Source organism: Cupressus sempervirens, chromosome 10 (assembly GCF_028749045.1).
Source record: "Cupressus sempervirens isolate cs-2001-9-10 chromosome 10, ASM2874904v1, whole genome shotgun sequence".
Taxonomy (NCBI): Eukaryota; Viridiplantae; Streptophyta; class Pinopsida; order Cupressales; family Cupressaceae; genus Cupressus; species Cupressus sempervirens.
In genome coordinates, this window is record NC_143127.1 from 36,911,360 (window position 1) to 36,939,205 (window position 27,846).

At 36.4% G+C, this 27,846-nt stretch overlaps 1 protein-coding gene across 3 annotated transcripts in view; it reads right to left on the minus strand.

Moving 5' to 3' along the window:
* LOC149532444 (agglutinin-like protein) overlaps nt 1-26,350 on the minus strand; it is a 63,338-nt gene extending 36,988 nt beyond the window's left edge. Inside the window, exons 1-7 of one of the 3 annotated variants that reach the window (XM_089803452.1) lie at nt 25,913-26,350; nt 22,661-22,830; nt 10,657-11,276; nt 9,879-10,251; nt 9,559-9,639; nt 8,149-8,922; nt 7,854-8,023 (exon numbers count right to left, since the gene is read on the minus strand). In XM_089803452.1, the coding sequence (XP_089659578.1) occupies nt 7,854-8,023; nt 8,149-8,922; nt 9,559-9,639; nt 9,879-10,251; nt 10,657-11,030 (1,772 nt within the window). In that variant the 5' untranslated portion in view covers nt 11,031-11,276; nt 22,661-22,830; nt 25,913-26,350. Of the gene's footprint in view, nt 1-7,853; nt 8,024-8,148; nt 8,923-9,558; nt 9,640-9,878; nt 10,252-10,656; nt 11,352-22,660; nt 22,831-25,912 lie in introns of all 3 variants that reach the window. The other 2 variants (XM_089803450.1, XM_089803451.1) reach the window with 2 other exon arrangements.
* Between the last annotated feature and the right edge of the window lie 1,496 nt (nt 26,351-27,846).

The following is a 27,846-nucleotide window of genomic DNA, read 5'->3' on the forward strand; positions in this document are numbered from 1 at the left end:
AGTTCATACGAGATCTTATGCTACACTGAGACATCGTACGGTGAAAGGCTTGGTGAAGATTTTGTTCGATGGTTTCAGGCTACCGTAGGGTGGGGGAAGAACCGTACACTAGGATACCATACGGTGTCTTTCATTAACACTCTCTTTTTATGTTTACCGTACGGTGTTGGGAAAACCATACGGTATCTTTTATAACACCTTTTTTTTTTTAAATTATTTATTTATTCAACTTCTCTTCTTTTTTTTTTCTTTTTTTTCTTTTTTTTTAATCAATTGTTTGTCGACAGGGGAGTATTCCTTTCATGATAAATTCTTAACTTTGACCCATTCACCGCGTCCAGTACTTCCTTCCCATTGAGTGTCCATAACTTAATTGCCCGATTATCACCAACTTCCCATATTAATAATGGTTGTTTTGTCTTTTGCAACCCTCTGATTGATCGTATGGCAATGCCTCCATTCTCCCGCCGATCCTGCAAGGGTCGTACAGCCACTTTTTTCAACTCCTAGGCATACGATCCAAACTTCTCTTTCGTGGCCATACGACTTTTGCACTTTTCACTTTCATGTATGTTGATAATATACGGTGCTTGATGTTTTCTTTCGTTGAGTCATACGGAATATCTTATATGGTTGCTTCCATGTCTTTCTATTGTTTTAATTGCTCCTCCGTAGGACGTAAGGTAGTTTCTTCCTCCCAATAATGCTCTTATATGTTCATACGGCCCTATGTTTATCTTCTGCCATACAGAAGGCCATATAGTGCTTTCTCCTTCATAGATAGTGAATGTGTGTTCGTATAGTAGCCTCTTCTGGTCGTCCATGCAATTACCTTGTTTGATCGTATGGTGTTGTCTAGCAATGTGTATCTCCCTCTGTAGCCGTACGATTTTGTTCATGTACCGTACGGTGATGTTGTACTCATGTTCGTACGGTACCATATGGTACCCTAGCTGGTTCGTGCGGTCTTCTCATGAATCTGTACAATTGCTTTGTCTAGGTCGTACAGTACTTCCTTGCCTGCTTCCAGAAGGTTGTACGATGGTAGCTCCTTGTCCATACGGAGCCTACAACCTGTACAGTATTTTTCCCTTGATGCTTGCCGTATGGTGCACCTGCAGGTCTCTTCCTGCAAATTTCCTACCGAACGGTGTATTCTTCTCTTCTCCGCATGGGTCAAAGCTCTCTTCTCCCACCAATATGCTTTTTGGTTCAATATCATCTCCGAGGTTCATGGTTTGTACTATGGCCTCTTTATATTTTATCGGCTTATCTTCACTGAACATATGCGCTGGTGTTTCATCCACCTGCGCTTCTCCTTCCTTTAGTTCACTATATTCCTCCAGGAGCTCATTTCTTCCTTTTTCTTCTTCGACGCCCAACATGTTGCAGCTCGAGAAGAGTTCATAATCCTCCATTTGTCAGTGAAATAATTCGTTCACCGAATCCAAATCATCGTCCCTCGATCCACCTTCCAACCGTAGGACTCCTTCCTCATCCGATTCCATTCGCTGCTTTCCTTCATCCTCTTCTATGGAATCAAATGATAGAGCTTCTTTGTCCACCATTTGTGTGTAAATCAATAATGAATTTTCATCATTTGCTTTCCATCGATAATGTATTCTTCTTCCAGTCATGCTTAACCTTTACTTGTACGAGCCATCCTCAACACAGAATGGCATCCTATCCTCTCCTCTTCAGCGGGATGATGACGAAATCGAGTAGGAACTGTTGTGTTCCAATAGTCATTGGTTGTGCCATCAAGACCTCGAGAGGTTTAATGTCGTGTTGGTCTACCATTAGTAATTGGAACGTAGGTGGCCACAACATCGGCTGTCCCAACTTCTTCCAAGTATCTTCTAGTAGGACGTTTACCACTGAACCTCCGTCCACAATTGTCTCTGAAAGGATTGTTCCTAATATACCCATCTCTACGACCACCGGATGTCATCCGAATGTGAGGGCTAACAACATTGGGTTTGCTGCACTTGCTCCGCTTTCCTTTTCCCTTCAATGTTCTCCTAGTAGTTTAGCAGTCGGGGCTATGTTCGTGAGTGTTGTCCATAGTTGAGGCGTTGTGAGGATTAGATCATTTAACTTGACTGGTATTTCAATTTGTAATATCTACCTTATGATGTTTTGTTCTGCGCAGTTCCTCGTTGAGGTACCGATAGTGTCCTTCAATTGTGATTTCTCTGCTTGCGTTGCTTTCTCAATTTCTGCCCACACTTCTTCCAATCTCTTCTTTTCTTCTGTCGAGTCGGGGTACAGTTTTGTTTGTTTACAAGGGATTGCCAAGACTTCTTCGTCCACACCAATGTTGATCAAATTGACTCCTGATTTCGAGCACTTGGCATCTTTATGATCTCCAAGACCGCACCATCTCCATAACTTTGGTGCATTTGTTGATGTACAGTTCCATGCAAAGTGGCCCCACAAATTGCATGCTCGACATTGAACCATCGAGCGGCCGTTCGCATCATACTTAATTCGGCTACGGCCCCCATTATTATTGTTGGTATTGTTGTTAGTATTGTTGTTTTGCCCTCTTCTATTATTTTTGTACCCACCCGAAGTAGCACCATCATTGCTGGTGTTTCCACTCCCTCCCAATGTGGAAGTCTCCTGTGTCAGGAGCACTTGTTGATGCCCTCTTGTTTTCATATTGAAGGGGCATTCTTTTGTGGAATGTCCCATTATTTGGCAGATATCACAAAACTAGTTTTTCGGACAGGATCCCTTCATGTGACCTTCTATCTTGCATTCTATGCACCATAGCTTGTTTCCCTTCGTCTCTTTTTGCATATTCTTAAATTCCTTCATCATTCTGATCATATCTTTCTGGAGAGCTTGAGCCTTCTTACTGTCCTTTTTGTCACCACTGCTATCTCGTTTCGAAAATGAGTCATCTGAGTCGGATGAGCTACTTTTTTTCTTTTTCGTTTTCTATTCATCTCTAAGTCCATCGCCTGATTGTACGCTTCGGTGTATGATGATGGCAGCACAATCCTCATTTTCTTCCTTAACTCCAAGTGTAGTGCTTCAATGAACCATCTCTTTTTCAGCCCATCTGTTGGCTTTCTTTCCGTTTTATTTATTAATTTTTTTAGTTTTCTAGCATATACACAAACTGTTTCATTTTTCCCTTGCTTTGTGGTGTAGATTTCTGCTACGATTTCATTTTCGTCTCGCAACAAATGAAACTTGGTGATAAACTCCTTTTTAACTGTTGCCCACGAAATTTATTTTTGGGGATCCGTGTTGGCAAACCAATCAATTGCTACACCCCTTAGGGTTGCTAGAAACTGTCAGACCCATTCATCTGTGTCGGTTATGCCATTCGCCATCCAAATTGTTTCGCATGTCTTGCAGTGTCCGATTGGATCAGTCGTTCCATCACCATCAAACTTTGGCAATTTTCCCTTTGGTCCAACCATTACTATTCGAGTTTGAGGTACTTGTGTACCCGCATTGTCTTGCACTTTCATGTTGTTTTGCACTTCTGCGTTGTTCTGCACACTCGCGTTGTTGTGCACTCCCGCATTGTTCTGTACACCTACGCTATTTCGGACAGTCGTCTTATTTTCCACAGCCGTGCTATTTGGTGAAGGAAGGTCTTCATTAAGCGAAGTCCGTTCTGGAAGTGTATCGCGGATGAAGAGTTCACTCCACACTCATGCTCCCTTGACACTTCAAGCCATGTGAGTTAATTCCCTTCCGTCTGGATTCTCTTCCCTCGACGTATACAGGTTAAAAAATTCCTCCCTTGTTTCTTACACCAAATCCACTCGCTATCAAGTCTCTTCCAACAATTCCTCGGTGCTTCGGTGTCCGTCGACAATCTGTTGAAACCTCTGTCTGCATTCAACCTGTTGTGCCAAAATTAAATTCCCTTGTGCGGTGTGTATTTCATCTTTTCCCTTTAGCTTATTCTTATTTTTTTTCAGTTGATTCGGCATTAGTCTTCATTCCTCTACCTTTGTTCCAAGTCCATTGGGCAACAACGCCAAATGTTTACTGTATGGGGTAAATAGTTTAATACATACAGACAATAGACAAGAATATGTAACACAGCAGTACTCCTTTTATTATTCGCATATATGCCGAAGAGATTACATAGTGCTTCCAATGATGATTACAACCATGATCAAAAGTCCATTCCAGACGGTGTACATATACCATTCCGAAGGGGTGACTCAACCAGATGCTAATCTACCTGTTGGCTATTTTATAACTTTACCGACAACATGCTAATCTACTCGTTGGCTATTTTATAACTTTATCGACAACATGGTTCAACAGATAAACTGCAGTGTTAACTGCTTCTGCCCAAAATTGCTTCGGAACATGTCTGTGTTCGAATATGGAACGAGCCATCTCGATGATTGTCCTGTTCAGACATTCAACTACACTATTCTGTTTTGGCATGTAGGGTGTGGTTAATTGGCGTTTGATGCCATGTGTATCCAAGAAGCTGGAGAAAGCATTAAAACAAAATTCCTGCCCATTGTCTGATCTAAGAGTAATAATAGATTTCCCAAACTCTTTTTCAACTAAAGGTTTAAACTTCTAAATACAAAAAATGCATTTGATTTCTTTTTAAGGAAATACACCCACATTTTTCTACTGAAATCATTAACAAACAACAGAAAATAACTGGACCCAAGAACAGGAGTGGCCATAGGGCCGCAGATATCGGCATGAACAAGTTGAAGTACCTAAGAAGCTCACCATGAATTGCCACTGGTGAAAGGTGTGCAATGTTGCTTCCTAGCCTCGCCCATATCGCTGATGCCAAAGTGTGCTCACAGAAGATCGCCGAGCAGCCATAGCGAAGTCCTCAAAATCACCAGAATCAGTATGTCTAAAAAGACCATGATCCTCAAGACCCACTGCAACAGTAGACTGTCGCCCGATCGGTGATGGTGCACTGATGTGAACTGAAAGTGACTGCTGAGTGTGGAGAATGTCGTTGCAACTGACTAAGATTTAGTTCCATCCCTAGAACGTAGTACACATCAAGGAATATGAGATTCCTCCCAACAAACTGAATCTGAGATTCCTCCCAACAGACTGAATCTGAATGTTGCCTTTGCTGACAACCGTGTACTCTTCTTTGCCACCAAAAATAATAGTCTAAATAAGGCCGGTAGTCAGTAAACCAGTCTCTGTGGTGAGTGAAATGATGAGAGGCACCTGATCAATATACCAGGCAGATGACTTCACATGATCTGCAGGTCTTTTAGCCATGAAAGCGTAAAAGGTAGATTTCGCCTGCTCGGTGTGCTCTACACTGTTCGCTTTGGGCTGCGAACCTGATTGCTCAGACTTAGCAGCTAAGCACTTCCAACATTCAACCTTCATGTGTCCAAAATTTTGGCAGTAGTTGCATTGAATGTTCTTCTATTTGGAACCATCTGGCGCTGGAGCAGAAGACTTCTACTAAGATGGCAGTTGAAACTTGCCCTTATCCTTCTAAAAGGATTTCGCAACAAAGGCTTTTATCAATGAACTTCGGATCAACACCAGAAGATGTGATGTTGAGAGTCTCGATAAAATGCTCATAGGATTTGGGTAAACTCTGCAAAGTGATAACCACAATATCCTCTTCCTCCTTGCAACTGATGGCAAGTAACTAATCATGGATTTTCTGAATCTTATTCAGGTGTGCCCAGAGCGAGGTGCGCTCATCCATGACAATAGAAAACAATGTTTTTCAGAAAGAGTGCTGCTTTTGTCGGAAGTCTCATGAAGGCCTTTAAGATGTCCAGATCTCGGCAATTGTCTTGTCGGATGGAATCTGAGAAAGTTGATCATCAGCCACGGATAATTTGAGAAGCATCACTACCTCTCGATTATTCGGATCTCATGTATCTTGATCAAGACCCGAAGAAGTCAAACGCTTCATAACACCTAGAACAAGTTGATCGGTGTTCTGATAATCAAAAATCGCAATGATCTGCTACTTCCAAGTGCCATAAATTCGACCATTGAATTTGGAGTTATGCTTGAGTTTAATATTTGTCAAAGATGCCATGGCACGTTTTTCAATGGAAAATTGTGAAAATCTATGAACGCACGTTCGTTGAGGCAAAAGTATAGAAGACCCAAAAGAATCAGAGTGACCTAGAAGAGAGCTCAAAAAACCCAAAAGAAATATGCTGTCAGTTTCTAGATCTATTGGCTCAAAAATCGAGGTGCAAAAAACAGGGCACCCAAAAAAACAGACAACCTAGTTGAGCTCTCGAAAAACCCACCAAGAATCTAGAATCAAAAAATTTGCTACACCAAAAATTAGGGTTTCGGGCAAAATATTAGTCGGCAGCCATGGAGGTCAAATTTGCAAAAAATGGCGATTTCGTTGATAAAATGGTCGATTTTGCATTGGCAGGTGTTTGTTGGGAAAAAACACAGTCGTCAAACAAGAACGACTATATTGGACCTCCAAAAAGTGGTGGATATTGTAGTTTCAAGTGGTTGTAAAACATGTAGAGCCTTCTGAAAAATGACAACCAAAAATGCAGACCTTTTTTCTGCGATTTTGCAGACAAATCCAGCCCAGAAATAAGTCAATTCCAGTCACAAATCCGGCAACCAAAGAAAAATCGTGATTGCGAAAAATTGTGCAATAGAAACACACGCTTTGTTGAAGTCGCGCTTAGGGCGGACTGGTCCGATTTCTCCAATCCGCGATTTGCGATTTTTCCAAAACAAAATCTACAATTTTAAAAAAACTCGGACAAAAGACCTTAGTTTGAAAATCTCAGGGTTTTGAGATTAGGAAGCAAGAATCAAAGAATAATTTTGAAAATTGACTCTGATAATTTTGGAAAAGAAATTATAATTTTTGGAAAAATTAAGAAATATGCTCGGATACCATATTACAAAAGTAATTGGTAAATACTTGCTTGATATTAACAAAGACCGAAAGGTCAATTTATACAAAAAAATGAGACAATGTTTCCTTAGGAAACGATTGTAAACCGATCATAAAGAATAGAAACATTCTATTCTAGAGAAAGCAAAAAACGAAAGCAAACTAAAGCTTATTAGATATTTACACTATGTTCCCCCGAGTTTCCGGGACGGGGATGGCAGGGGACAGTGGGACAGGTTTCCGAGATGGCATTTTTTTTTTGCCAATTTTGGGGACGGCGGGGGACGGCAAAAGTGACATTTTTTTTAGGTTTTTTAATTTTTTGTGTGTTAAAAAATTGGGGACGGATGCAAGTCCCCAATGAAGTTTCCGAGACGGGGATGTCCCCGTCCCCGAAACGCTGGTTTTTTTGGGGGGGACGCGTCCCCGGGGAACATAGTATTTACAATAGATAACCATTAACTAATAATAGACAACTTACCTATTATTGTAATATCAAAGACATTTCGCCACTAGATGCCTTAACTCTGGCAATTAGTCAACTCTTGAACAAATACCATGAGATTTAAAAAATACAGCTATGCTCATGCTAAAGCTTGTCAACAAAAACAAAATACAAAATCACATCCAAATACTACAGATAGATAATGCCGTACCTATGAAACAAAAGTTTGAACAATAGTATTAAATGATAGACAGGCATTTTTTCCAAACTTACAACACCTCTCCTATTCCTGACACATTCCTCACTTTTTTTCATGACTGTTTACAGTCTAATTATTATCATATCTGGCTTTCCCTTGTATTATCAGACATGTTATGCTTATTTACTTCCCTTATTCCCATCTTGACACGGTAACATAAGAAATGTAGGAAGAATATCCCTCATGGTTATTTGAGCATAACTTAAAATTCAATGTCCATAACTCATGTAGCAGAATATTATACTACCAACTTTTTGTAAAGAGTAACAAACCTATCACTTTGAGTTTGGTCAATATCGATTGATGTGCACATGCCAACTGCTTCAATGTGTTCACCATTCTCACTACTGCTCTTGGTATCACCAACAAAGCGTCTTTGCATGGCACTTCTAGCAAGACGATATAATGAATCCCGAATACACAACCGCTTTTTCATACCTAACTGCAAGAAGAAAAACATTTGCAAGACAGGTGCTGCAATTTAAATAGAAATAAATACGGAGCTATTCTTTCCAAACTGAATATAACTGGACAACATACAGTAAGATTCAGCGTTTTAACTTTTACCCTGGAAATGACATTCTGGAGCTGATGAAGTACAATGGCCTCCAATGAACCATCATCATCAGAATAAGTAAGTTCAGAAACTGCTCTGGAATTTTCCTGTGGAGTCACCCAATCTGATTCAGTATGTGGTGGCTGCAATACTTTGGTAATACCTTCCATTGGTATCGCTTCTGCCTTCTGACAATGAATATTCTCTGGTTGCTTGTGAAAAGGAGAATGGTTCATACTAGTTTTCTGACTATCAAGTTGCTGCTGTTGGTGTTCAACAGCAAGTCTTGCCTGCATCTGCTGGCGCCACCGCAGCTTCTCAATCTTTTCTTGTGGTGTCATACTGGGAGGCCTTGATGGAACAACAGCTGGCTTACTTAGTAGATGTGGTTGATTTGTAAGATCTGCTGGAATTTGGCTACCAACAAATAGTGGTTTACTTTGCTCTTCCCGAGGTCTAAGATTTGATAAATAAGGCATTGCAGGCACATGATGCAAAGGATATCCATATTGTGCATGAATGTATGAAAATTGAGGGTAGACCTGTCTTAAAGAAGCAGTTCCAACCATATTCTTCTGAGAAGCATGCATCGGGGAAGGGAATATTTGAACAGCCGATGATGCTGAAGTCTGCCATTTTGGGAAAATAGAGTGCTGCACTTGAAATCCTGATGAATATGTAATAACAGGTGGCATTTTTTGTGTGGTCTTTTTATCAGAGAGATGCTTCTTATGCTTCTTTTCAGATTGCTTGTGACCCACAGACTGTTTCCTATATGAATTAATCTGTAAAAATAGTAGCGATGTAACATAAACCAGGTCATTATCATCACATTGGTGACTTCTTCATTGCAACTGTTCCCTCAATAGAGCCAGCAAACTTTTTCTCATGTATGAAGACCAGAAAAATACCCACTACCCTACAAAGTAATCCAGTTGAGCTAGCTTTTTTACTTTTTAATGTAACATTCAAGAACTACATTTCTCTACTATATCAACATTTCATATACTTAAACAAGGCTACAGTACACTGAAATGCTATAAATTTATAAATTTTACCTTTCCCAAAGAATAAGAAGCATCACTAAAATAGTCACCATGCAATACTGAATCTTGACAACCCCAGACACACCTATGATCCAAATCGTTCTCTAATTCTAAAATACCATACAAAAGCTGGCAAACTGACCTAGAAAATGATGCCCCCTTCTGCATGCTCACAAGATATGATTTTTCTATTGTATTTGCTGCCAAAAAGTCTATGCTATGTTTATCCTTCCCTGAATCACCATTCTACTAAATTAATATGTTTCAGAAAATAGGGCAACAGAGTACTCCAAAAACCCATATCCTATCAAATATTAATTATGTACAATTACAACTGCACAATAAATAGCAGGGCTAATGGCTAAAGTGGGTTACCTTGCCAATATTGTGACAAGTGTCAGCGTTCTTGTTTTGGGATGTCAGTGTTCCTTCAGACTTCCAAGAATGCCCCACTTGCTGTCAATCACCACAAAAATGAAATTAAGATATTTCTTCAACAAGACGCGCCAGAGAGACCAGAAACCTTCAAAATTTAGGTTGTTGTAAATAGAATCAGCTATACCTATTGTCCATTTAAATGTTTTCCGATTATTTAGTCACTACAGAGTCTGTACTATGACCAATGAAATTTGAAAGATCATTTAAACTCAACCTAGCCTCCTTGTTCTAAATCACTTGGTATATCATCCACATACCTTCTGTTCCCCATATGAGCATTTAATACCATTAACTACATTTTGTTGTGATTCCTGTATATTTCTTGATGATTCATGCCTCATGGGCTTGTCTGTAGTTGATATGCTATTTTTTTTCTGAAAATCCAAGCCCTTTGAACCATCTATCTGACATGTAGCTGGAGTAGGAGGATGGTCACAAGGCATGAATTCCATTTTTTGTTCATTTTGTTGCAATTTCCCTTTAAGTGCTCTTGATTCTGGGCTTGATGAGGGATGCCCTTGTTGAACATTTCCTTGAAAGCTATTATCAAAGCAAGCAGAGGAAGACAAGGGCCATGGCAATTCATCCACACCAGTATTCACTGAATGTCCAAATGTAGATTCACAGCTTCTGGAACAAGGATCACTCATAAGGTGAAAAACAAATAAATATTTATTCAATAACATAATAAAAAAGTTGCACTAATGATCATTTGATCTGAATAAATCTTAGAAAGGAACCTACAAATCAGAAAACTACATGGCATGAATCCATGAGCCAAAAGAGATCAGGAATCCAGGATCATAACATGAACAATATGATAACTCATAAGAAATTTGATTCAGCCTTGAATGAAATCATAAATGCCAAACTATCTCTATATTAATCTATGTTTATATCGATGCACATTTATATAATTAGTATGAATTTCAAATTTGACCTGACATATTCATGATAGGAAAAATGAAATATTTCACACTTCACTAACTACTTTTTGCAAGGGGAAGAAGCTAAACAAGTTAAAGCTAGAGTTACCTAAGAAGTCTGTCCACGTCTTCAAAATTTCCAATATTTTCCCAACCATAATCTAACAGGGTGCAACTATCTTCATCTTCATGTTCATTCCCAAAAAATTCAAGATCACCTTCAGGTGGACATATATCACTAAGAGAGAAATGGCAGAAATTATTCACCAAGCTATCATCCCTGTCCTCAACTATAGAGTCTCCATTCTCATGTGTAGGGCCTTCCTTACAAATCCCTGTAATCAGGTCATTTTCAGTTGACTCTTGCTTAATATCTCTGTAAGTTTTGCTGTCCACAGATTTACTCCCCATTTCAGCATTGGGATGCATCAGGTTGAAAGTAGCAGATTGCTTTTCACAATGTAGATCACACAATGGCTCCATATCCAGTAACTGAGCCGATGGCTCCTCCTTAGTAACTGAAGATAACGAAACTCCTTTATCTGTAAGACAAACATTTTTATTTCCTACAGACCTTTGCTCTGCACTTTTAGACAAAGCATTGAAGGTTTCCCTACAAAACTTCTTGGATTCCCCTTTCACAATGCATGTACCTTCCCATGCATCTTTCGGATCGGGCACAATATGGTCATCACTCTCCCCAGATTCATTCCAAACTGCACCATCAATCTGAAAAATGAATAAAAAGGGGTTCTTAGATAAACTGTCACCAAGCTAGAAAGTGATATGAATTTTGTTCCAGTCCTGAACCAAGAAAACAAGAAACAGTGAACAGGGATTTTTTTCCTCATTTAAGATGGAAATTCAAGAATACCATAAAATTTCAAACTGAAATCTTAAAACTTAAAAATTCATCACAATCAAAAAATGCATGATTATTACATGCACACTTCCTCGTCCAATAGACAAAGAGTAGGCAATAAGTGATCACTGTTGGCAAGTAAGTTACCAAATTGAAGAACATTATTTTCCAGAAAGACAAAAAAATACATAGAATTACAAATGCTTCAAATAAATTTCATTGCCATCATAACTTCACTTAACAATGAAATAATATGTTAGCCATTAATGAGAACTGAAAAAATATTGTGATAGATAATAAGATATTCATTAAAATTACCGAAAACAATACAAACCATTTAAAAAGTCAATGAAAAAGCTTAATTTACTTTCACACGTATAGACATGCCATGTTTTATACATATGTAAAGGTAAAATAATAGATTGCAAACTCAGAGAGTCCTCAAACAGTCAGCAAGTACTTGCAATTTTCTTTTTACCATGTTGATTTCCATAAAGTCATATCAAAGGATTATTCAGGTTTAATTATTTTGGTCAAATTTCACAGATTCAAAAATTTTATAAAGATAAAAACAAATTAAATGAAATAATTGAGAATATGAAAGTACAACTAGGAGAAACCAAACAAGTTGAGAATGAGGTGAAGAGCAAGCTAAGTGAAAAAATAATTTGAGCCAAATTGAAGCAAGAGATAAGTTCCCTAAAAAGGGAAATAGAGGAACCACGGTCAAATTGAATAATATTCTCAAAGTTTGAAAAAAATTCCGAAATACTAAATGATTTCATTGAAAGCCAACGATCATCCTCCAGCAAGACAGGGCTAGGATATGAATGAAAGAAAGAATTATAATGATACTTTTAAAGGATTCATCAAGGAAGGAAGAAGCATAGTAGGTGCAAGATCCCTGCCTATGATTGCAGCAAAAACACAAAGCAAATACAAACTTCTCGCAAGGATATTTTGAAAAACATTATGCTACTATAACAGACAGATAACAATTAAAGATGCATAAGAAATACTTTAAGCACTTAACAACTTAAATCGTATATTTCATCCAAAAAGACTTCAGCTTCATTCATAGGCATTAACACAAACACTTGGTGGACATGTCATCTTGTAAATACCCCAAACTTCATGAGCACATTTTGTCATACAGTTTGCAAACAACCTTGAGGACAATAGAGTGCTTTCAGTTATAGAGCAAAAGAGAACATTTGACCAAGCAAATACTTTCCTTACTAAATCGTATGATGATACTATGAATGCCAAATTTAGTAGTAAATTAACATACAACATCAAGATATGGAATGAAGTTCCAAAATGGTTGATTAATTGCTCCCAAGTGTGTCTACTCTTTCCAGACCCTATTTCCAACACATAGCATGCTGCCAAGTCTTGTTTCCTCTCCAATTCTCCAATGCACTTACTAGATGTGGCTATAGTACGATGTATTCAGACACCTCCATGTCTGGTCCACGTACAAAAGTATAGGGGATAGCAATGCCCACCCAAAATCTGATAATTTTGCACAAAGGTTCTCTGCCATGTCACCTTCAGTTGCTTATGATATTTGCCCCCACATCTCTAAATCTGGCCGCAAATCTGAACACGTGCATTCTGTGCATTCAAGATGGAAGATTCTTAAACCTGGGCGCAGTTGGTAACTCTAGAACTTGTCCTTGTTCACACAAAAAAAAATCCAAAATGGATGGTCTCCTTGAATGTCTTCCCACCCCTCGAATGACCTCAGTTCCTCCTATTGATAAATTCACAAAACTTAATCTTAAAGCCCAATGGTAGACTCTAATGCCAATCCACTAAACATAGAAGGTTTGTGTTTGAGTCCAACCTTCAATTTTCCAAGGGTTTTTGTCCTTGGAAACGAGTCACCAGATAATCAGCAACAATAGAGATAATATTTCAATATTATAATCTCATGGCATCAGATACCTCAAATGAGAGAGCAACTTGTTTATATAACCTCTTGAGGCAAAGGATACACATCCAATAAGCAATGTGGGATAAATCATCCTTACTTTTATAATCAACTCATGTGAATAATCCACTTTCCAAGTATATATATGATGCCAACTGATCACCTCAGTGACTTACTATAAATAGTACAAGCAAAACATCCAAGTGACTTAACAAAAATAGTAAGTGTAGATCAAAGTGCCCTAAATGATCTACAGATGGCACGCCACTAAATAATATTGAAATAAGCACCAAATTTTGGGACATTATAGTCCTCCATTCCTAGAGATTGCTTGCCCTCAAACAATCAAGCTATCCACACCTGCATGATGGAACCAAACGCATGGATTCCATATCAACCTTTAAAACACTCCCACCAATCCATTGCACTACTTTGATGTAAACATCACCATGCTTGGTGTTGTGAAGCAACTCATCATGGCACATCAAAAATAGTACACCAATCATGTGGATTCCAAAATTTCAAATCATCTGAGTGCAAACTCAATTAGGTCAACCTACCATGTATTGCTATCATAAATGTAAACATCCTCTATCCATTTGAAAAAATCCCTCTAGCTAAAGCCACAAGTTCCTCTAGTTGAATTAATGTTTTCATCTGGGTGTTGCTTATCATCTCCGTAGAATTCGGAAAAATACTTACAAGAACGTTGAGGTAATGCATGCAATGGTGCTGCAAGATTTACCTTGAGGTATTGTATTTCTTGTACTATTCCATAGACCTGGTCCTTGTCTTTTGTTGTTCTTTAATATACCTATCATGTTTATCAAACAACTTTTCCAAGGAAACCAAACCTTTTGGAATCTTATTCCCTTTAAGTTGAATGACTTCATGACCAATTTCCGTATCTACTTCAGAGAGAGCTTTAGTTGGGTCATATTCACCTCCTTCAAAGTACATTTCATCCAAACCTTCCTTTGTTTTGAGAAAGTCGATGATCTGAGTATCATCGTTGAACACTTGCCAATGTTCACAATTATCTGGAATACTTGGTCAATAGACCAATTGTATTTCATATATGTTGTCTTCAAAATCCTAATGTGGAAGTAGCGAACTATGTCATTCGATTCTCTAGGGATCACTGAACTATGAAAGCATCAAATAGCTTGATGTAATCCCAAGCTAAATCACAGTAGTGTCTAAGTCGGTCATTTCTAGCTTGATATTGACCCTTGAGACACTACCAATTCGGCATCTCCTTTAACATGCAAGTTCTGAATTCCTCTAGCCTGCGCCATGTTCAATCCCACTATCAAGGCTTCATATTCAGTCATGTTTGGTGTTAGGAAGCTGTAACTTGTAAGAAAAAGGGAAGAATTCACCATCAAAAGAAATGAAAACAACTCCAGCACCGGATCCCATAGAAGCACAACTACCATCGAATTCCATAACCCAAACAGTAGTAGAGCTACTTGTACTTGCACAAGAATCATTTAGAATGATTCTTCCTTCAAGAGAATCAATGGAATCACCTTCAAAATGCATCTCTTCATCTTTAAAACAATCCATAGGATCATCTTTAAGAATATCTTTTTCATTCGGAATGACATCTTCCTCTATAGCTTCAACAGCATCAAAAAATCTCTTAGTGTCTGATAGTGGTGAAGAATTTTCAAAATCAGTCCAATCTCTTTGACAAATTCAAACACTTCATCAACATGTAGATAGCAATTTCCCATCCCTGCTGATTCAAAAAAAATCTAGGCATGTGGATCATTGAACTTGACTACCACATACTTCGTTTTTCTTTCAGGATACAATTTTTGCATAACACCTTTAACAGGTATTCTAGCTTCAGCCATGTCCATGTTGACTTCTCCTCCTACATCTTTGCAAAAATTGCGACCAAGTAACATACCATAGGAGGCTAGTACATCAGCAACTAAGACCGTCATTTTGATCTTTTTGTCTGGGAAAGACACAAAGGCAAACTGAGCATCTTTGATTTCCCCTTTTAGAGGCCAAAAGACTGATTTAAAGTCAAACCTAGTGCATCTGCAACCTTCGCAGGCATGACATTATCAAAGATGCCAGATACTATAACACAGTTGCTTAACTTAAAACCATTAATCAAAAGAGAAAAATAAAAAAGCTCAATCTTTCCTAGAACTAAGGATAGAATGGTTACTAAGTTATTCAGCATATTTTTGACTTCAGAAGCAACCAAATGAGTCTGGGTGGGCTGGGATTCTTTGACAAATTTAGCAAGTCTATCCAGCTGATCCAGATAAGCTTGTAGGTATTCTACCTCTAACATCTGAATCTTGGTCTTCTTAGCATGATCTATGATATCAAAAGCTTGGAAGGAATTTGCTAAGGAAGAATTGAAGTTTTCAGCCTGAGTTTTAGGCATATTGGGCTTTGAAACATTAGATGCAGAAGTAGTTTGATCAGCATTTACTTGATTTTTAGTTAGATCATTAGGCAGATTGGGCAGTGGAGTTCCCCTCTTCACAATGGTGACAGGCATTTGAGGAATGTCCAACTTCTTTTCAGCCTCCTCTTGTTGTTGAGCCAACTTAGTTTGTAAACGTGTCATCAGTACATAAGCTTGTGCAAAATCAATTTCATGATCTTCATCATTGTATTGCACGTAACCAATAGTAGAGTCACCAGCTGCTTGAGGATCATCATGGCACAGAGCAGCATTATCCTCGAAAGGATATTCATCTTGATTATCATTCATTGGATTAGCTTCGAAGTAACTAGTAGCTGTGTTACTTGGTGGTGCTTCAAGTGCAAGCCTCTCCGGAGGAGGAGGAAGCTTATTTTGATTCTTAGCTGCATAATTATTCGCAACATTAGGATAAGGTCACCTTGGAATATCCTTATATGGTGTTGCATATGAACGTGGAGATATTTGCTTCTTAAGAGCAAGAAGTTCATTTGCCAACTTCTAAACTAGTGAATCAAATGTGCCCAATGAAGAGGATTTCAAGAAGGAATTGTTCTTGAATCAGCTAGCATCTTTGTGAATCTTCCCCACAAGTATCAAAACATCTTCAATCTCAATTGCCAAAGATTGTGCAAGAGCCAATGTTGCAGGAGCAACACTTCTCAACAAAAAGTTGACTTCAGGAAGTTGAGTATTGATGAAGAAACACTTCAAATTCGTGGCAGTGGGCTAAGAAGCAGTAGGAATTCTATTAGCTAATTTATTGAACTTAGCAATAAACTCCCGCATTCCATCATTTGCCTTCTTCTTCATTTGAGTGAGTTATGCTAGGAGAGCATGCTCATCTTCTGCATACTTGAATCCTTCAAGGAACTTAGCATGCAGAGATGCCCAATCTGTGATGGAATTAGATTCCAGATTATAGAACCAATCAGTTGCTATACCTTGTAAAGTCTCAATAAAGAGCCTTACAGATTTATCTTCATGTTCAACACCAAAGACTTCCACAGCAATATAGAAGGCTTTAATGTGTTCATCTAGGTGTTGCTTACTGTCTCCGTAGAATTTGAGAAAATTCTTATGAGAACCTTGAGGTAATGCATGCAATGGTGCTGCAAGATTTAACAGAGCAAAAATTGCTCCCCACAGACCAGTAGCCATATTGATGACTGGAGGGATAGTAGTAGCAAGATGTAATTGTGTAGCAGACACAAGGGGCTTGAGGAAAAACTCGAAATCTTCACTAGGCACAAGAGTATTCTTTTTAGGAGGATAACTTGTAGTACAGGAGAGAGAAGGAATTCTGGTAAATAAATCAAAACGAGCTTGTTGTGCCCAGAATGATCTGGTAGGACCTGAAGAACTATCACCTTTCTTTCTCCGGGAATACACATGCTCAAAACTTGCCAGTGTGATAATTGGTAATGCCAATTAAAATAAGGAACTAAACTTCAAACGAAAGCAAGAGGCTTTCAAATGCGTTCGTAGTCCCCATTAGAGTCGCCAAAAAACTATTGGGTGTATATTTTGCAACCTACAGTTTTGGGTAAAAATTTAGTCGCAAAATAGAATGGCCAACCACAACATGTGAGACAAAGTCTATCCTACCTTAAAGGGAAGGCTCCCCCTTCTCACTGTTCCTTGGATCAACTCAAGGTAAGCAAGAAGTCAAGAGATTTTGTAAAATGGGTGTTACCAATATCCTCTCTTCTTATCTTTCAAGAAAGAATCCACTTACTCGTGGAGTGAGTAATGGGCAGATTGAATCTCTAACTACACTTCTATCAAGAGCTAGAAACAGTGATACCGATAAACCTTCACTAACTCAAAGGCTAGCTGAAAATGTACCGCTTTGGCTCTAAGTCTGATCGTACTTCTATATCGAAAATCTTTACAATTAGGGCACAAAGCCTCCTAAAATAAAAATAACTTAACTATTTTGCGAATTAAGAGGGTATAAGCTACAGACAAAGCTTCTAGCTTTATACTTCCACAATTGCTCCCGGTCAAAGCTCTGGCTCCAATTGCTTCTTAACTCTTTCTATTTAATTCACAAGATACAATTATCAAGAACACAAGATAACATGAATCAGAAATAACTTAGATGAATTATAGATAAAGCTTATAACTCATGCAAGCAACAATCTCATTTAATCAAAGTTAAGTGTCAAATGCTCCTTTTTATTCACTATCTCAAAATAGTGCTTACACAAACAATGTTTTGCTGGCACAATTTCTCCAGAGCTCTCTTGCATAAAGATAATGATTTTTACAATGAGGGGGCACTCCTTTACATAGGCACAGGAGTTGAGAAAAAGATGAAGGAAAAAGTGGGAGCAACTCAACCAACTTTGACCTAGTCTAACTAAAAGAGAAAATATAGGGTTACATGCAACTACACGTGCAACTCGCATTTCATGTAATTACATTTTTTCATACAATGCATCCTCTCCAACTACAAATATGAAAGAAGAAGAAAGAAGACAAAATAGAAGGAAACAATCCTAGGGATTGTTCTGAAGGACCTTATACTTCACGATGCAATCCTGAATGATCACAGGATCGGAAGTTCCTGTACTTTGTACCGCTGCGTTCACCTCGATAACCATGGTGTTGCGTCTTTTGATAACCTCTGACTTTGATGAATTGTCCGTTGTCATTTAAAAACTTGATGTGATCTAGCTTTTCTCGCTCAAGTTGTCGTGAATTCTCCTTTGTAGATCAACACAAATTGGAGTCTCTAACACTTTGAAAACCTTGTCGATGTTGTCCGGATGTAAATTCGGAACAACTTTCCATTAACACCTTTACCTCTCTTTTTTTTAAGTGCTTAGCGCATGGGAATGCGTGCAAATGGAGATTGCTGATTTTCAAAATGTGACTTAGGGTTTTCAAGACATTATTGATGAAAAATGATTACATGCAAGTGCAACATGTAATAGGAGATGAAAGATGAGATGGGATGCAAATGCGAGTAGAGGATGCACTTCACATGTAAGTGTGAATGAAGGATGAGACGAAAAGCATAGAAAGAAGCAAAAATAAATATTTTCTCATGTTGATGCAAACGCATATGGAGGAATGGAAATGGAAAAGGGAAAAGGGATAATGAGCTTTATAGTCACTTTTGGTGAAAGGGGAAGTCAAAGTACATGGGAGATGAAAATGACATCATTTTGACTTTTCAATAAATGACTTTGAATCAAAATTGAACCTTTTGGATGCAATTACACATAATGCATTTCGTGTAATCATGTAGTGCAAATGGATGCGAAAAGTGAGATGAGTGAAAATGGAAGCGAAAAATAGTATTACATGCATGTGTAGATGGTGAATGAGATGGAAAACATGTAATCGCATTCGTCGAATAAGAGGTGAGGTGTTGTGACATGAAAACAGAATCTGGAACGTGATAATGCTTTCGCATGAAGTGAAGCAACAACAAGTTCTTGGGAAAGCACTTGTGACTTCTCCAAAGTGGAGAAAATGGGCAAGCAAAAACAAAACACAAAAACACAAAGAAAAATGTACCTTTGGAAAGTGAATCAAACATGCCAAGATGCAAAATACTTCAACACTCAAATTCGAAATTAGAACTTGGGAAAGAACCAAAAACATGAAAATGAACTAAAACTTCATTTTTAAATAAAAAATGCACTTTCCATGGCATAAATTTCAACAAGTGGCAATCATCAAGCAATTATGTGCATAAAATCAGCAAGATAAGCACAAATTAAATAGCAAGAAAGAAAGAGTCCACTTACATGAAGATTAAGTGCCAAAAATGAAGGAGAAAGATGCTCCAATGTTGAAAAAATCTCCAAAAACGTTTGAATTTTTCAACCTTTTACAAATTCAAATGGGAGAGGGCAGAAAACAAGGAATAGTTGTTGAAAGATGCCAAAACGTGCCCTAAAATTGCTCCAAGATCCAACGTTTTTAAGATGCATGTGCTTGTGACGTTTTTAGCAAAAAACATTTTTCACCATGGTGCATGAGCAAATCGATTTGGTGTTTCGACCTCAAATCATGCACCAACATGCAATGCAAACACCAAATAAAGCCAAATCGATTTGGATTGGAGCAAAAACATGGATCAAAAATGGAGTTATTTGCTGATTTCTTCAAAAACGTGCCCTAGAGTAGAGCTTCCAAAAACGTTTTTGAACTTGTTAGATCCATTTTGAATGCAAGAAAACTCATTGCCAATTAGAAACACCTCCCATAGAAAAAATCCGATGCAAATCCATCAAGAAAATATCCATTTATGATCAAAATCAGATTCTTGGAGGGCAAAGACATGTATTTCTTCAAAATCGGACTTTTTGGAGGCCAATACACATTAAAATATGTTTTAGTTTAAAATCAAACCTTTTAAATGCAATAGCATGTTTTAAAATGTGCAAAAAAGGCAAATCGAACCTTTTTGGGTCAATAGCATATTTTAAAATGTGCAAGCAATCAAAATCGGACCTTTTGGAGGACGATGCACATTTTAAATTACATCTCACATTTTGGATGTAAAGACATAAAAACTCAACTTTTGATGCAGTGACATCAAAAAGGTCCACTTATGATAGACTTTTGATGTAATGACATCAAAAAGGTCCACCAAGTTGAACTTTATATGCAATGACATATAAAATATCCACTTTTGATAACTTAAAGTCATTTCACTACTTAAATTATAAAAATGTTACTAAATGGGTCATAAAAAATATTTATCTATCATATTTAAAAATATAATATATAAACATCATTTAAAAAGTAACATTTAAATAAGCATATGATTTAAAAATTAAAAAGTAACTCAACTTAAAATTATAACATGAAGTGCACTATAGTCACTTTAAGTGAAAAATTTAAAGTTAAAGTAACTTAAAAACGTAACAAAAAATGAATATAAGTTATATTTATCAAAAAGTGAAAGTCAAATTAAAAATATAACATCATATTATTAATTCGTGTTGTTGCACCAAAAATGTCCACTTTTGAGGCACTAAAACAGGGATATCTCTTGCTTGACAACTCCAATTGAGTTCTATGTTAGACCGAATTGAAAAGAAAAGCAAAAGGTATGACATGAGCAAAACCAAAGCACTAAAAAACAACAAACGCAAACTCAAAAGCAAAGAACGGATGATGAAGGCTTCAAAAATCAATCAAAGTCTCGACAGAAAGCAAAACAAAAAAGAGTTGACAAAGGCCTTCAATAAAATGATTTGATATACGAACTGAAATGGATCAATCGATCTACATTAAACAATTGAATATCAAATTCAAGCTTTGAAAAACGCAAAACTAGTTTGAAAAAGTTGTGTTGTTACCAAAATTTTGTGGTGACAAAATGCAAGACAACAGTAATCACAACCAATAATCTGCCTAACTAGCCTTGGCTTAGTAAAGAAAATTCTGAATTTAAAATCATATTATGCATGGCCAATTCTTTTGCTATTCTAGCGTTGGCATTTCAAAAAGAATTCTGAAAATGATTAAGCATTCATATAACAGCTAGAATATTTGTCATTTTGGCGCTAGCAACATAGAGATAGTTCCTTTAATTATCTAAGTAATCAGCCATTCTGGCTTGCCATTACACATTGGTATAGAAGTTTGGTATCAAAGCATAATATGACTCCCAAAATGATTTTCAACATAGCCATTTTTTAGGCTCCAACATGGTGTCACATTTATGGGATGACAAAACTCTCAAGTATATAGGATTAAGCTAAATTTAAATAGATGTGCCTAAATCCATTTGGCAAAATAAGTCATTCAACGATGGGGTGTATCACTAAATTAATTTGCAGCTAAAAAATTGACAAGTTGTGCACCCCAAAATGATTTTCAACATGGCCGTTTTTTAGGCTTCAACATGGTGTGACATTTATAGAATGAGAAAACTCTCAAGTATGCAAGATCAAGTTAAATTTAAATAGATGTGGCTACATCCATTTGGCAAAGTGAGTCCTTCAAAGATGGGACGTTTATTTGCAAGTTCATCTTTAACATTTCAGAAAATTGGCAAAGGGATTGCAGCATTTGGTAAGATGCCTAAAAATATGAACACAATAAGGAGATGACAAAAGAATTCAAGATGAGGTGCCAATGCCCCATTTGATGATTTTACCCCTATTTTTAAAATGTAGTGGCCACAAGCTCTTAATAAATTTAATAGTGAATATTAAGCATAATGATCTATCTTTATTGGAAAAACAATTCATTTACACAAAATTGTTCATTTTATTACAAATAAAAAACATGCAAGTATTAAAAACAATACACAAACTTCTTTCTTGAAGCCCCAACATAAGAGCATCTCATGCTACAACTGTAAGTTATTGTACAATGGACAAGTAAATAAAAATAAAATATAACTTCACAACTCAAATGCTATAGAATATAAAATGTTCAAGTCTAATAATAAGGTAAATAAGAAACAACTATGAAAGAAATGGAAATTTTGATGTTGCAAAGCATCTATATACATACAAGCAATTAGAGACCATCATATTTTAGAGCACTAAGAACAAACACAATGAATACAAATTCCACGATGGCAAACAATTCCAACAATTTCTTTTTAAATGGCCAAGACATGTGTGTAACATTTGAGAGTTCAATATAAGATGCCTTCAAACAAATGTAATAATGGGCAAGTGAATTGCCCATTATAGGATTAATAGCATACTACAAAAAAAAAATCCAATAATTAAGTTTAATATATCAATAAAAATAATATATATTTCCCTTCTTTTGAAAAGAGTAATTAGAATATACACCCAAAAATAAAGAGAATGTTCCATTGCTTCATATTTTCTTAAAAAGATAAAAAATGAGAGGGATGAAAAAGTCCTTACTCAATAGTTGCTAGTCTTGTGTATCATAGAGCTTTCCACAAAGTAAAATTTTATTCTTTAAGATGAACCAAATTTGTGCAAAAGTTGAATATATCATGCAACAACCAAATGATCATCCTTATTGATTTCCTAAAACATATTTTTGGAATACATCCAACTTCCACGACTTCCTGTAGTATTATTTCATGTAAACTATATTAATATTCTAATAATTTACTATTAGTGTAGAATAATTCAAGAACCTTTCCAACTCACTAAATAAATAAACATTGATGATTAACATAATACACAAATGAAAATGAAAGATTTCTTCTCCTTTTTGAAAGAGTGATTATGAACATCCTTGAGCTATAGCTCTAAGCATTTTAAAAGACTTAGAATTTAATACACGTTGCCCCATTAATGAGAAGTACATCAAATAAGACCTCTTTATCACAAAGTAGGATTTAAAACTTGGTCACTCACTTTTAAATGCATCCCTTAACCATTACAACACAACTCAATTGACCAAAATGATAAATCTTTGTACTTTTATAAAATATATAATTGTATTGTTAGAGATTTAGTCAAGGAAATTTATAAAAATAAATAAATAAAGGTATAGTTTACTTTACTGACTAAATCTTTGAGTAATGTTCTTAACTGGTCAATCTAATGTTTGTCCAATTTCACTAGACTACCTTATTTAATTTTCTATATTGAAAATACATATCTAACTCACAAATAATGATCTATAATATTGATTAAAAATTGAAATGTATTTTACACTTAAAATTTGTAGGAACAATCTTCATAAAAAAAATACACTCAAATTAGTCCCACAAACCAATTTCCCCTAAATGGCATAACTATTATTCCCATCCCCTTACCCTATCATTTCATAACTAAGCTCTATATAAACTTAGGAAATAGTGTCTACTACTGTCTAGAGAACTCAAGTATTTGAAACAAATAAAGTTTTCAATAACATTCTACCTAATCTAAATAATGTAGACAACTCAAGAAAAGAGATGCATTATTTGAAAATTTTCTGAAATACATCAACAATTTTCCTTTGAAAATAAAGTTTCCAATAACATTCTACCTAATCTAAATAATGTAGACAACTCAAGAAAAGAGATGCACTATTTGAAAATTTTCTGAAATACATTGACAATTTTCCTTTGAAAATAAAGTTTCCAATAACATTCTACCTAATCTAAATAATGTAGACAACTCAAGAAAAGAGATGCATTATTTGAAAATTTTCTGAAATACATCTACAATTTTCCTTTGATAATGGACTCTCGCTAATGCTTTTAGGAAGCATATTGTAAGTTGATCAATCTAGTCTTTGGAAAGAGCCAAACTTCTTGAGAGTGGTCCAAGGAGTTTTCATTATTTTAGAAATACTAGAAAGAAACCTTTTTACTTATTTTCATATGAAATATGACAATATTTGACTTCAAAATACACCATGACTGATTTATTGTCATAGTATTTAGCATTCCCATTGACTAGTTCATGGTCCTATCTATTCCTAAGCACATAATTTTCTATTAATAAATAGATATTCTTTGATGTACCTCAAAAATGTTAATAAAAGATTGAAAGTAATTTCCAAATTAAATTAAATTATGATGATTTTGGAAAATTCTATTGATTGGCTATATTTTAGATTCAAAAAGTTGTCAAATTTATAAGAAAATTAGCACTTGAAAATTTCCTATGTCCATTATGGAAATACTTTTTATGGATTCCTCCCAAGGGTACCTAAGAGCGGTATGTATGAAGAAAGAATCTTATGCTCAGATTAAGCTTACTGGCCATTTCGATCCCAAATATTTATGATATTTAACTCTGATATAGAGTGTGAATCCCCTCTATGTCGTTAAATATCTTTAGCAATCCCTGTTCCAGTTTTTTGGTCCCTTCAACGATAAGCTTCCAACTTATTCATTTATTCAGTTATTTCCCCATCGCTCAATGAGCATGTATATTCTACATAGAAAATACTTGATCCTTTTCAGGTTCCACTATATACCAACTTTTCTGGTTCAAGTATATACGTGCTTTTCTGAACTGCTGTTGTTATTTATACTTAATTATGAAGCCATATATATTTTGTTGTATAACATATTGCAAGTACTTTTTATCTTATTTATTTTAATTTGTAATTAATTTATTTTCTTTTATGTTCAAACTTAAAACTGTTCGAGGAATTGGCGTGCTCCAGTTAACGATGGACTAGTACATCAGAATAACCCAAGCAAAAATCCTTTAACAGGCAAAAGACAGCCCGTAACTCTGCAAGACATCTCGCCCAATTGCATGGAATACTTTCCAATGGGCAAAATGTTTACAGGCCTCAATGATATCATCCAAGCTTGTCTTTCACTGTGTTAAAAGGCAGTATATCTATGTACAATTGAATTGGTTCAAACTCTGTAAACCTCGGTAAAATCATCCGAGCTTGTCCCTCACTGTATTGAAAGGCAGTAACTATCCATTTGCATTGGTTAAATCTTTATAAACCTCGATAATATTGTTCAAGCTTGTCCCCGCAGTGTGATAAAAAGGCGGTAGACAGTACTTTGAAAGAGTGAATCAAATCCCAAGGCCCCGCTTTCTAACAAAAACTACATTCAGAACCTGAGGAAAAAAACCATCACATTAATGATTCGATTAACATTCCGATACCTACCTTCAGGGTGAAACTTTTCTCTATTGCTCGACTAGAGTTTTGGTGGGTACAAAATTTACGCCATATATGAAATTATAACTAAGATGCGGGGCTCGATCACAGTAACAAAACGAAATATTGAAGAGGTTTCAAAATTTGCTAGAGAGATAAACTGCTTCAAAAAATAATGTATCGGAGACCATAAAATTGCTAAGCAGGGATTTTGCCTGATACTTTTTTTTACCTATTTTTCACTGAAACAAAAAAAAGGGTAAAACTGTAATCATGTTGAAAGCAATCTGCTCTCAAAGACACCTAGCGAAAACAAAATTTATCACCTTGAATCACCTAACTGTTATAACTATCAACCCTACTCTTCGCAAGCTTACAAAATCCAACCAGAAAAAATCAAAAGAAACAAAGGCAGCCCTCCTTGAAAGCAATGTAGGGTCAAATTTTACTCGGCCTAAATATTAAAACTTCACTGCCATTAATACCATTACATATTACTTTTCTTCAATTTTCCACACACCCTCTCAAAAAAGGGGGGTTTTCAAGTGCTTTTTTTTTTTATTTAAGGAAAAACTCACCTCAAACAAGCTCCAATCTGACATAGCTCAAACACAAATGTAATGATCTGCCAATGGCGTTGCACTGCAGGGGGGCGCCACCAAATTACTGGTCCCCATCCGTAAACCCCTCTGTTTCAACGGAAGAACTCCAACTCCTCCATATTTACAGCCAAATTTAGCGGATTCCTGAAACTTCTCGGAGTTCTGTAGTCGAATCTGACCGTTCCTTAAAGCCAAAATTCCGACGAAGTCAATACAAAAACAACTCAACACAGAAAACCATCTGCAGAGCACCGCAGATTTTCAAAATTCCGGCACAAATGACTCGAATATTTCGCAGCCGGTGTGTTATAAAGGGTGTAAGGAAGAAAAGTAGAAGAAGACCCTAGAAGTTTTCCTTCTCTGCGTGTTTTGTTTTATATTTTTATCTTTCCGTCGTTGCGATCTGAGTTCCACAGTTTATTTTAGTCGTGAAAATATTTTAGAAAGAAGCGATGCAGATAATTCTGACACGTGGATTCGAGTATCAAGTGAATGGACCAGAAATGTCGATCTGATCCGATCTAATGCGCGGCTGTCATTGGCTGAATTTGCATTTACTTTCATTTACATTTCATTTGGTTGGCGTTTATTAATAGTTTTATGTCAATATTTATGGGGACTCGTATTAAAAAATTTGTGGAGGAGAGGAATTAGTGGTGACCAACTACGCGTACATCAATAAAAATATGATTTATGATTTGGACTCCTAGTCCTAGTCACCTTCACCTGCGCTTTTTAAACACAGGAAAATATGTGTGCCCTACGAGTCCTCTTAATCCAAGATGAGGAACAAGTACCCATTTGCATGCTCTTCTCCCAAACGCTTTATAAAGCTTATAGGGCGTGGGATATGTACATTTCAAAAATAGTTTTGCTTTCAATTTTGTAAAAATTAGCTAATTGGTCAGCTATAATTTTTTCCATTTTATTTTTTTTTAAATTAGGTGTAAAATTGCGAGAAAAAAAAAGGCTCACATGTGTTGTGAGAGTAAGACATTAGTAGGTAGTGGAGTTAATATGTGTGGCATGAATTGAACAACTAGGCATATTTGAAAGGTAAGAGCCTACAACACAATGGTAACTTGTGAGCCTCTCATGTGAGAGGTCTTGGGTTCAAATCCACTTAACACATAAAAATAAATAACAACAATTAATCTAGGTTTCGACCGTTTACCAATCAAAAAAAAAAAAAAAAAAGCATATTTGAAGGCAAAAAAATGTGAGAATGCATGCTTTTATGAGCTCTATATAATGGGTTATCTAGTTTACATGGTTTTTGCACATATATGAGAATTGAATTCTTTGGTTGAGGTTAAGTTTATTATTTGTCGTTTTTGGCAAGTGTCTTCAACTCAAAGGGTGTTCCAATGTTGTAACAAGGTGAAACATTGATTGTACATGAGAGTATTAGCACATTATATATTTAGACCATAAATTTCATGTTGTATTCCTCTTTTTAGAAATGCATAAGTGGACCTTTGACAATGGTTCAAATAGTTATCTTAGAATTAATTGCATTTCTCGTGTGATTAAGGGATTCACAAGAGTACAGTTTACATTTAGAGTTGGGTTGATCCAACAATGAAAAAGATGGAGAGGATTCAGTGGACAAAGTTGAGGGAAGGATGGACTGAGATTAATTTTGCTAGTGCCTCAAAAGAGAATTGTGGACCAAGTGGGATTGGATGAGTGGCTAGAGATAGTAGAGGGAACATTTTGAAAGTTGAAGCTAAATGAGTTGAAAATGGAATGAACAATGTGGTGGAAGCTTGCTAGCTACTATAGAAGTGGTAAGGCTTGGATAAAAACATGGGGGTAAATAAGCTACATTTGGAAGGTGATTGATTAGTAATCGTAGAAGCAATCATGGTGGGATCAATGTTGGTATTGCATTTGCAAAAATATATTAA